The 12390-nt window shown below is 42.2% G+C and overlaps 1 protein-coding gene across 1 annotated transcript; it reads left to right on the top strand.

Moving 5' to 3' along the window:
- Positions 1 to 6620: 6620 nt before the first annotated feature.
- On the top strand, positions 6621 to 11891 carry SMIM28 (small integral membrane protein 28). Its single transcript, XM_025149173.3, has 2 exons — positions 6621 to 6985; positions 11493 to 11891. Exons 1-2 carry the CDS (start codon positions 6875 to 6877, stop codon positions 11889 to 11891), a joined length of 510 nt encoding a protein of 169 aa, XP_025004941.1. The 5' UTR covers positions 6621 to 6874.
- Positions 11892 to 12390: the final 499 nt, after the last annotated feature.

Raw genomic sequence — 12390 nt, 5'->3', positions numbered from 1 at the left:
CCTTCAGTGCCTGTTACACAACAACCCCATCAGCAGGAAGGTTAAAAGAAATGTATTAGAGCAGATTACAAAGCAACTAAATGAAGCTGTGATGCTTTAATAATCTTACAGCAATTTCTGGCCAAACAAGAGTGTTAAATCCCAACAGTCTGATCTAATTTCATTCCAGGAAACTACCTTCTGCTGCTCTACATATCTCACTTAGATACCATTCAAAAGATTTTCTTTTCCTCTTAAACTGCATTCTTTAATGTAAAACAGCAGCTGGGTACATACAGAAAATACCATTCCACTTATGCCTTAACTCTTGACATGTATGAGGTCCTGCCTGTCTTCTCAGAGTGGGGTCAGATCAGCCTGGCTTCTGCTGCCACTGGGTGGGAGAGGAAGAGGTCCACACATGGTACAAGCTGTGAAGTTTATTTGTAGTTGCATTGATAAGACACTTGTACTTATCTCATTTGTTGGCTCACCAAAGAAAACAGCTGTCACCAAATATATATAATATGAATATGTAAATTAAAAAAAAAAGCCAATTGAATCTCAAGTTTTCTCTCTCCTTCAGCGGTGTCACCAAACATGCACCAGACTCCTGAGCAAGGTGCAAGAAAGAAGTGCATTCAGTGGCCACTGCCTATATAGGCAAAGTTTAACAGACTGCTTTTGGTACAGTTAATTAATCAGTGGGAAGACATTCTCATAGGAACTTTCACCAAATGTGTTCATCAGCAAAAATAGAAAATGGTTCAGTTTTAACAGGCTGACTTTTAGGTCTAGGAATGTCAACTCTCCCAACTCCATCAACAACCCAGCAAGAGACAGTCACCCTAAAGGCTCAGAGGAGGAAAAACTGCCACCAAACCATACAAACTCACACATTCCCTCAGTAGCTTTGGTAAAGCTCTCCTTTCTCTGCCACTACAAGAAGTGCCGAAGATTGATCTTTCTTTTGGTCCACCGAATATGCCCATGAAGGAGGTAAAAATAAAATGTAGAATCAGGCTTGGGTACTGTCGGTTGAACCACGTGAAACAAGTGATCTCCAATTTCTGAGCTTTTGGCAAAGAAGGTAACATCAGGATAAACCTCTTAACATCTAATATCACTGTAAACAAACACAAGTTGAACTCTTTATCCAAATGCCTGATATAATGTCCTAGAACAGTGAACTCAGCATCCAGGTTTCAAAACCCAACAGAAATCAAATAAATCAAAGCCAGGCTGCATGTGCCATTTTCTGGCTCCTCATAAAAAAATATCTGTGGCAATAAATCCGTTTGTTTTGTTCTGTTTTGTTTTGGCTTGATTTGTTTCGGGGGAAGTTTGTTTGTTGAGGGGAGATGTTTTGAAACTGGTAGATATGTACCCCTGAAGTAGAGACAATACCTATGGATCGCCATCTCTAGGGAAACATGAAACATGGTGAAGCTGTTTGCTTGTTTATTGTAGTTAGCATCAACATCTAACGAGGTGTATCAACATCCTAATTTCTCACTACAGTCACATAAAATGACTAAAAATTAAAATAGTTCAGAATATTTATTCAAGGTAGCATTTCTCAATTATTTTCTTTACTACATTTTTGACTGTTACATTTTCGTCCTTTTTTTTCCCCCTTTTTTTTTTTTTTTTTTTTGTACTTCAAATCAGAATCTCCTTTGTGCCAGAGACTACAAGGAGACCAACAGACCAAAACCAAAACTGGATAAGATGCCATATTTAAATCTGTCCCTGTAAGTGTGCCCAGGAGGTCAGAAACAGACAAACCTTCAAGCCTGGGAAATGAGAATGTCAAACATAATGAGAAAGTGAGAAATGGTTTTGTAAATGCATTGCAGTAACTTGTGTAAGGAGAGGAGGGTGATGAGGCTCTTGGTTGGTTTGAAACCCTTACCTGCAAAAGCAATTAATCTTTTCTTGAGAAAACATGGGAAAATGTTTCTATGTAGAAATGCAATGATTGCGCATAAAAGCAAGGAGGAAGTTAGTGTGCCCTGATAAAAATGTTCTTTCAAAGTCCCAGCTGCAGGGGCATTCATCAGAGCAGATCTTACATTTCCCTCTCATACAATTCCTTCCCTTTTAAACGAACACTAAATAATTGAAGATCTCAATGTGGGCTCTTGTGACCAGCCCCAAACCCAGGAGAGTAAAGATTATTAGTTTGCAAAGCCAATCGCAGGGAAAAGAAGAAAAAAGTGAAACAAAATCTAGTTTGCTAATATGTTTTGTTCTTGCAAACTTCCAATCAAATCATAGAATCATAGAATGGCCTGGGTTGAAAAGGACCTCATCTAGTTCCAGCCTCCCTGCTAATGTGCAGGGTGGCCAACCACTAGACCAGGCTGCCCAGAGCCACATCCAGCCTGGCCTTGAATGCCTCCAGGGATGGGGCATCCACAACCTCCTCGGGCAACCTGTTCCAGTGCTTCACCATCCTGAGTGAAAAACTTCCTCCTAATATCTAACCTGAACCTCCTGTCTTAGTTTAAAAACCATTCCCCCCTTGTCCAAATCTCCTTTAACATTTCATGGGAACAAAAGCAGTGAGAGCAATGGAAAGGAAATGCAACAAAACATCCTGCCACAGAATGTATTAGGCAGAGCTGTGCTGAGAGTAGGACAAGAAGGACGACCACCATTAAGTGTGGGTCTCTGGTAAGCACCTCCCTATTCTCCTTCCCTGCTGTGCTCACAGACTACAGGGCAGTGACTGCTGAAGAAAGACAGAAAAAGAAGATGATGGGTCACACTGAGTGCCAAACTGTGTCATTTGCCTCTATTTTTCACATCATCTGCTTGAGTATGAGCCCTCATTAACAAGCTGTACTGAATGGGCAAGTACCCCTTTCAAGGAAGCATCATCCTACATATGGTGAAAAGTAATGTTTGGAGCCAAATGAAGAGAAAAAATGGAGTCGAAACAGCAACACACAAACGCCTCTAACCAGTCAGGTTCAGTTGTGCCCTTACAGCCCAAGCCCATTGTAAGTGTGCATCTTTGCAGACCCAGTCACCCAACAACCAGCAGATGCCTGGTTCCATAACACAACCTGATAGCTTGAGAGATTCAGACCTGGATACAGGATGAGGAGATTTCCATTTTGCAGTAGAAGTTACATATCTGCCTAAGCAGCTGACTCAGCACACCACTGCCCCAGGTAGAATTATCTTGGACCCAAGCTTTAACCACTACACAATTCAAAAGCCACCCAATTAGATACAAGGCTATCCACGCTGAACAATGGTTCTCAGCACCTTCCCAGACCAGTTATTTTAAACTTGTAGTTATTTCCCTTCAAGCATTCAGACATCCCTCATACAAGATACATGTTATGCTCTGAGGTGCCTCCTGCACTGAGCGGACACCCCAGGGAGGACACCTCTCTGGGACTCTCTTTTTTTCTACTTTCATTTGGCTGGTGAGGAGAATTTTCCCTTTTCATTCTCTATTTCTTTTTTCTTTCTGCCCCTTCAGGTAACTTTGAGGTCAGTGCATGCCACCAGTCCAGTTTGTAAAGCTTTGTGCATTTAAGGCCATCCAACCCACCCTTGTGCAACAAGGGTCACATCCTTGATTCAAGGCCTGACTGCAGCTTTGCCCACAAGCTCAACCAGTAACAACTGCACTTGAGAAAATAAAACTTCTGCTATGTCTTTAGATTTGTCACCTTTCTATAGATAAGATTTTCTTCACATATTTCATCTCTATAGCAAACGTTATCTTACAGGCTGCAGGGGGCTGTGCACCTTCTCCATAAGCTGTAAGTAGGAATCTTCAGGCTCAGAACAGATTCAGTTTCAGGATGTAAACTCCAAATTGAAACAGTATGTGTTATTGCACAGTGTGTGCACTACTTGAAACAAAAAGTGTGTTATTTCAAGCAAAGCACAGTTCCAGTTGACCTAAATGTGAACAGCACAAAATTGCCAAAAGTCCTTCATCTGATGCTATGATAAATAATTCACACTCTAATTCAGAAAGTTTCACATGGATTCAGAAGTCCATGGATTGGAATCATTTTCTCTTTCTCCCTGAAGGAGAGCCTTTCCTTGACAGCAGGGCACAAAGTTGAACACTTGTCTCCCACACAGTCTCACGCAGATGGGATCTGCAGCTTCAAGAAAGCTACTCAACCAGTCACAAAAGGGGGTTATGGTAAAGCAAGTAACAGCGCCTTCACAGACCCTGAAGGCCACCTACTACTGGACATGAGCCAGCAGCGTGTACTTGCTGGAATGCCAACAGTAACCTGGGCTGCAATAGGAGAGGTGGCCAGCAGGGAGACGGAGGTGATTCCCCTTTTACTCTGCCCTCATGAGGCCCCATCTGGAGTACTGCTTCCAGGCCTGGGGCCCCCAGTAGGGCATCCATTTTCTGCACTGGCTTCCTAAGAACATTAGTAGTAGTATTAGCAACACTGACTGATAATTATCAACACCCTTTTATAAATCTTTACAAAACTTTAATCACCCAGGTGGTACCATTCCACCCCAACTATTTTCTCCAGGTTGACAGGATCAATCAAAATGAGTCAATGAATGATTTCAAAGAACAAAGGCAGGAGAAAGAAAGAAAAAGACTGTTTGGTGCATGCTAAAGTCTGAAGAGCTCCAAAGTTCTGCCTCCTCCACACCTCAAAGCATCAAGCCTGACACTTGGCTGAGAGGCTTGGACTAGAGGATGCTCCTCCCCTCAGTCTCCACAGGAAAGCATGCCCAAGCTATGGACATATCTATGAATTCTATGAGAAATAGGTCTTAAGCGATCCACAGAGTTGCTAGAAACCTGTCTGATGTGTTACCACAGCTTGAACATGGAGTGGAAGCACTTCACTTTTGCACAAGCAGATCCATACAAATGCAGTATATTACACAAGCTGCACTCCTGGCAGCAGAAAGACTTTGGCTCTAGCGCTCTCTGTAACCTTCCTAACAGGTCCACTGATTATAAAGCCAAAGAGAAAACCATCATTCTATATTCCAATTACCTCCATGACAAAGGTCACCATGTTTCCCCAAATTTCCACTTGGCCTCAGCTCTACAAAGTTAAATCACTCTTGAAGATGCTCCAGAGGCCAGGAATTCACAGCACTTGGTAAGTTAGGTCAGTTAGTCTTTGAAGTGCACACCTTATTTTGGCTAAAATTCGTCAAACAGGGCAATGATACCATACGCAGATATCATCTTTCTCTTCTCTTCATTATTCAAGGCAGTCCCAAAGCAAATTTACAGTAAGGTTTTAAAAATAGCATTCATAATCTTAGGGGTTGTAGTAAGACCCTAATTAAGATGGTATATGAACATTTCATGCTTGCACGTGAGATGACAGATTTAAACCACAAGGCTCCTGAAGGAATTTATTTTAACACTGCAGTTTGGGAGGGATAGTTGTCACTGCTGCTTCCACACAGAGTCCTGGGACACCAAGCAGGGGAATTTGGCTGTCTCAGTGTGACCTGTTGAGTCAGGATCCCACTGCTCAGAGGACACAGCAGTTCACACCTCGGCTGCCCCTGACTGCTATGAACAAGGTCTATAGTTTCCTGGGACCATGACCTCAAAAGAACAGTTGGAGAAAGAAGTCCAAACAAGATATACAACTTAAGAATCTAGACCCCGATTTTGTATTATCAGCCCTGAACAGAAATCTTGCTTTAGCAGACCGACCTTGAGATGCCATACAAGACACACTGCAGTTGAATTAGATATTACCCACAGCCTCCCTCTGCTCAGAGGAAAAAAAGGAAAAGACACCTTCAACTATAAGAGTAGTGAAGCACTGGAACAGGTTGCCCAGAGAAATGGTGGATGCCCCATTCCTGAAGACACTCAAGGTCAGGCTGGAGGGGCTCTGAGCACCCTGATCTAGCTGTAGGTGTCCCTGTTTATTGCAGAGACATTGGACCAGATGAACTTTAAAGGTCCCTTCCAACTCAGACAATTTTATGATTCTACGAACTTTTTTCTCAGTAAGAGTTAAACCCTGAGCCAACTCAGATTGAATATCGCTCCCATTAGAGGTTAATATACATCCCTGACATTTTATTTGCTTGAAGAACACAGCAAAGGCTTCTCATTCAAACCAACCTCCACTTAATAACTCACACCCCAGAAACCAGTAAGTGAGTCCTGAGTCAAATACACTGACAGCTCACTACTGGAAGTGTTCGTATGCTCACAGTGACCAAAGCTGCCCTGGCAGCCTTCTCTTTCTGGATTTACCATTAACGTTTGCATTCTCATCCTGCTAAATAATTCAGCATAGCATTTAGCCTTCTGTCCTTGTCTCTCTGTGCAGCAGATGCTCTCACTGTTTACTGTAGGCACCAGCCACAGGGAACAAAAACCTGCCTAGATCCTTGGTTCTTCTTGCGCTCTGTAACAGAGAGGGAACTTTCACTCTTGGTATAGGAGCTTTTTGTTATTGTTTTGCTGGAAAAGCATTCGTTAGATCCCTAAATATAGGCGGTTATTTATCTGCATGGAGTCAGGACCATGTGGTCTCAGCTTCACATGCAAATTCCCTTTTTAATAATCCTAATGCGGGGAGCCCTCCAATCAGAGCACTATCAGCCACAGGCTTCCTGATACCTGATGCCAGCTTTGCTGGTAATGTAGGCCACTGAAGCAAATCCAGGGAGATTGACTTGGAAGTGAAGAGAGAAGAGGAGATCTGCCTGCTTGGCTTCCTGAAACAGGGGGTTTCTATTTTTTTTTCTCCCTTTGCCTGGGACTCGAAAGGGGACAGAATTTCCACACGATCATTTACGGAGAGCAGCCCAGCAGGGTCAAGGCTGGGAGGAGTGGACACAGCCACAAGCAGCGAAGCCAGGTGGAGGCACGAAGGCAGAAGAGCGGGTGGACGAAAGCATGAGGTGGCTCCTGGGCAGCAGCTGGAGGAAATTTGGACACGCTGACAGGGGGAACTATGACTGGCTGAACACTGAACCAGGTGGGCCACTTCTGGAAACAGAGCTCCAGGTCTGTACCTGCCAGCATCTGTGGCACCTCCTTTGACTTTATATGAGTGTATACATTTGTGCAGTGTGTAGCACAGAGTCAGTGTGGGCATATTGAGCTATCAAAGCAGTAATGCTTAATTACATAGAGTGAAAGCATATATGTATTGTTGTGGTTTTAAATGCATCTGTGGTGAAGGAAAAATCATTAGAAGAAAAAAATCTTGCTGGAGTGGCTGCTAAATAAGTTTCTTTAAAGCAGAATGCATTGCTCTATTCCTTGATTTCCTTTCTTTTAAATACATGTTTATGCTTTGGATCTGGTCCCATGGAGCCTTTCTACAGATGTTAAGAGTGAGTATCAGGCGACGATGAACTCTTGTTCTCTAAGCTGCACGCTGATTACTTCTGAGAGAGGATCACAGGCAGGCGAGCAGGGAGGAGGGGGGGAGTAAGCTGTCAGAGTGGAAAACACAGCCTGCCTGCGTGTGCTTCTGTGTGCTTTTGTGTAGGGAGATGGCTTCACTGAGGGGAAACTAATTTCAGGTGCACATGTACCCCTAGTAAACCCCTAGTAAAACTAGTGCCAAGTAGCACTAACAAGTACACTGGCCATGTTACTTAGCTATCAAGTGTACTGCTGTAAAAGGAAAGAGTAGGTGTGTGGGGGTGTCAAAACCGGAGGAAAAGCAGCTTTAAAAACAACTCTATGATTTTAAGAGTCTACCTCATCAGTAGGACTGCTGGCGTATGAACTGCAACGCCTTTGCACCTTGAAACTGGTTTTGCCTGACCGTGGGAAACAAACATCATCAACACAATCACATTCTAACAAGTATTTAACAATTCAGTGTAAATCTAGGCTCACCTCAAAGTTGTGCATCATTGCTGATGTATACAAAAAACACATCAAGATGTTTTCCTGTTTGGCAGAGTTTGGCTTTTGACAAGCAATAATGAATCTGCTTTAAGCAGCAGAGTGGAACATAGAAAAACACCTGGGCTTGGGCCACAGTTACTGACTTCAAAGCAGACTTTGTTCTAAATGCACTGAAAACATTTCAGAATTACCCGTTTCCTGATTCAATTTCAAACGCCTTATCAAAAACGTTCGTATGAACACAGGTTCTATTTAAAAGAATCATTTCAATAACGTTTAATAGCAAATCATTAGCAACACAATGAATTTTAGCACCAGCCACTTTGATGGGAATTTAAGGAAGTCGAATAAACTCTCCTTTTTCTATCCTTTTAAGAAAGCTTCCTTTGAACTCATGCTTTGCCTTACGAGGTCCTTCCCTTCTAAAGCAGGTACCAGGTTTCTTTCGTCTAAACACGTGTTCGGCTCTAACCTCACTCAACTCATTATGGAAATGCCACACAACTCATCTGTGCTCTCCATTTCATTCCTTTACCAACAGGCATGAGTAAGAGCTCATCTTAACTCATATGGGTCACATAATCTGTAAGCCGGCAACTGTACATGCTCAGCACAGTAAAAAATGTAGGCAGGCAGGCAGATTACCAATGAAAGGCTTTACTATTTCTGTGCTGTGCTCAGTGTTTTGGAATACCGACCCTTTGCTTCACTCCGCACAAAGGTGTAAATGAAAAGAATTAATATGACAGGAAGTAATCCACAATGCCCAGGCCAACCAAAAATCAGCTCTAGAAAAAAACCAGGTCTTTTTAGAAAATTAATCCTTTTTACTGTTGCACACTTTCCTGCCTTCCTCTCATTCTGAGGGCTACTTTCCTTGTGTTTTTTTGTAGCTTATCTCATGCTGGAAGTCCAAATCTTATTGTTGTCAATTACAAAATCCACAGTAGCTACCTGGGGTAATACAGGCAGAGCATTTTCAATTACTGAAGATGCAGCTTCCTTTCTAGGGCATTTTGTTTTCCAGCTCCAGCAGTTATTTTCCACCACACATACTGGCCCACTGTTTCATTTTTAGCTTTAGAACTTCAGAAAAAAAACTGTTTAGTTTTATTCTAGTTTTTGGTATACGTATTACGGCTATAAAATTTTGCAAGATTTTATGCCAAGATCTCTGCAGCATTCTTCAGTAGCCCCATAGCCACTCATCTCGGAAATAGGCACAAAATTGCAACAGAAGCACTGGGATAAACACCGCTCAGTTTTTTCTCAGTACTTTAGTTGTGTTTAGATACATCTACAAGCTATTAATCAGCCTCAGTGAAAGTTTCTTGACCCACAACTCAATGTAAAACCAGACTGAAAAATGTTTGGCAGGACGCTGTATCACAATAGACAGTAACACACTGTGCTTTATGCTTAAGGTCCTGAGCATCTGTAAATTCACATCCAGTCCCTCAGTCCATTCTCATCTGCTTGCCAAGCTATGTATTCTCCACATCTCAGTCCCTGTATGAGGCCATGTCCCAGACCAGGCAGCACCAGGCAACCGTAACACCAGGCTGTGCTTCCATCAGCACTGGATGGAAATGACAACGGTCCTCAGCCATTATTCAAAATTGTGCTTCTTTTCAGTGCAATTCATAGAATCGTAAAGGTTGGAAAAGACTTCTAAGACCATCTAGCCCAACCACCAGCCCCGCCACACCCACAGACCACGTCCCTCAGCGCCACATCTACGCATTTCTTGAACACCCCAGGGACAGTGCCTCCAACACCTCCCTGGGCAGCCTCTGCCTATGCATTATTCCTCCTAATATCCAACCTGAGAAAGAAAAAACCCACATTCATAGCGGTGACGCATTTGTCTGGAATCAGGACTCGATATACCTTTTGCTAGGTTCAAGTATCAAACACTGTTATCTAGGACAGAAGGTAAGACTGCCAACTACAACAGCACACAACTCACAGATATTTTAAAACATATTTGAAACTGATTGACACCTTGATCCTTACAAAGTAAATCTCAAACTTAAATCTGAAAAACGTTCTCTTCACTGACTATGAAAAATGCTATCCCATAAAAGATCGGCTCTTCCAAATATTCATTAAGAAAGTACTTCTAGCACAACAGGCTCAGGGAATCTCAATATCCATAGCATACAAACTAAAACAATTTTTTCCTCACTTCTTGTGTGTAGTGTTTTAAGAGCCACATAAGGTAAAGAAAAAACTGGCCAACACTTTAAAGCAAATCTCCCATATTTATTAAATATTTTAATGTCTGCTTTGGAATAATAGCTAAATGTTTTCTTTGAATATCTTACAGCTCATTTGATGGTGAGGTAAGACAACAGCTTGTACTGCCAGAAGCTCATTAATAAGAAATGACCAGTATCATATGAGATGATTCTTTAGTGTGCATTTCTGTGGTTAAAAGACAGCTGAGGGAAAAAAGCTTAATAGCTAATCCATGATAGTTTGTATGTGTTTTAAAATGACTTTAATGGGCTTAGCCTCAGAACCACTACAACTCAGGGAAAAACAAAGGGCAGAAGTCTGCTCTGTTGTGCTGCTACAAGTAAAAACCAATTTACATTCTTTTTCCTAAGCTTGACCACATACAAATAATTTAATAATGTGACTATGAAATGGAGAGGTAACAAATGCATGGCAGATAAGCAGTTGAATATAGGTTACAGCATGTTTATGTAGCTATCAGAACAACCACAGTTCTTGAAGGATGAGCAGAGAAGGCTTTTGTAGACTCTAGACTAAACCTGAATGAGATCCAGTTATCAGAAGCTAGAGCTAGATAAACTTAGACTGGAAATAAGATCTATTCAATGTTGAAAGTGAAGCAAATACAACAGAAGAAAACACATGTCACTGAAAAAAAAAAAAAAAAAATCCCATAGCTTAGAACATCTGACATGCTGCAACACAACTCAAAAGCTTGGTGCAGAGGTCTTCTGTCTATACTTTTAAGCAGGGAAAATGATTCTGGGATAGCTGACAGGACAGGCTCAAGGAAGAGCCCCCGTTCTGGCTGTCCCAGCAAACCAAGTTTTACTTGGGGCTGGCTCATAAGGATAGAGCAGCCAAAGACCAGGTATTGCTGGTGGTTGGTCCTGATGGAAGGGGCAGCTGTTATAATGTTTGTTCTTTAAAGTTAACAGTAGAGATTTCCAAACAGAAACAGCACTATCCAGTGGATGATAAGCCCTTCTCCTCTGCAATTCAGTGTGGTGTCAAGTTTTAAAAGTTTAAGCAGCCTCTCACACAGACTACAGGTCCCAGCTAATCCAAGAGCAATAACAACACATACCAAAATACACAGTTTCAGGCTGTTGGTATTTTTCCCCACTCACAAAAAAAGGATTTTCCTAGAAACCCAGCCCTCTTAGCTACTTTGGCATTTATATTGTCTCCAGTTGTCAAAGTATTTTGTTTTAATAGACCAGCAAATAGGATATGGCAAACCATTAGCCTGCAAAACATATTGCATTAGTGGCACTAATGCAGACAGAAAATAATTCAGGAATGAAACTGCTAGGTCACTGTTGGGGAATGTGTTGTTTTTTTTTTTTTCCTCTATGATTAAGAGTCTCCATGCATCCAACACACTACCTATTTGTTTTTATTACAGAGTAGACAACAGACAAGTTCAACCAAAGATGACATAGAGCCATTTCTGTGCATCATTTTGCCTGCCACCATGATGCTCTTCCTGGCATTCCTGCTGCTCTTCCTGTACCGCCGCTGCCAGCGCCCCATCCCACAAGGGCAGATCTTCAGCATTGACCTCCCTGAGGCCCTGCCTGAGCACGACGTGTCCAATTTCCTTTCTGTGCTGCCCTGGAACAGCGAGCAGAGTTTTCACTACTCCACTCTCCTCCCAGATGCCACATTCCTCTCCATGTGTTTGCCTCCATCCTACGAGGAGGCCACTACAAAGACTGCCCTGGATGAGGCTCACATTGAGCTCTCTCCAGACCCAGTGCCTCCTTACGAAGAGAGCACACTGCCATCCAGCAGCACCAAATAAGCTTCCTACGGAAGTAACTTAGCTGAAGCATGCTGCCCCTCAAGGCGCAAATACAGATCTGCTATGGCCTTTAAAATTAGCACAAATAATACAAATGAGGTAAAAGCAATGAACTGTGAAGAAGCAAACTTAAAGTAACAAGGAATTAGAATATCCTAGAACAAGGTGAATAGTATCTTCCACCTGTAGCAAGGCTAAACACCACATCAGTTCTAGACTGGTAATGGGGAAATCTGAGGGAATGGAGTATGTTGTACAAGGATTAGACTTACAGACAGATGAGAATCTGCCCATCTGCAGTCCCAAAGAAACATAACACTGATGGCTGGACTTGATGATCTTGAAGATCTTTTTCAGCCTAGATGACTCTATGATAAATTACACTACAGATTTACCAGTTGCAAAAAGGGCTTTTAGCATGAGTCTATGCCAGTTTGGCTTTTTCTACTTTACGTGTTTATTTTTCATTGAGTTCCTGAAAAGTTGATTTATTTAGTCA

This window comes from Gallus gallus, chromosome 3 (genome assembly GCF_016699485.2).
Source record: "Gallus gallus isolate bGalGal1 chromosome 3, bGalGal1.mat.broiler.GRCg7b, whole genome shotgun sequence".
NCBI classification, from domain to species: Eukaryota; Metazoa; Chordata; class Aves; order Galliformes; family Phasianidae; genus Gallus; species Gallus gallus.
Note: the sequence above shows the minus strand (reverse complement) of the source record. Positions and strands in the feature narration are given on the sequence as shown.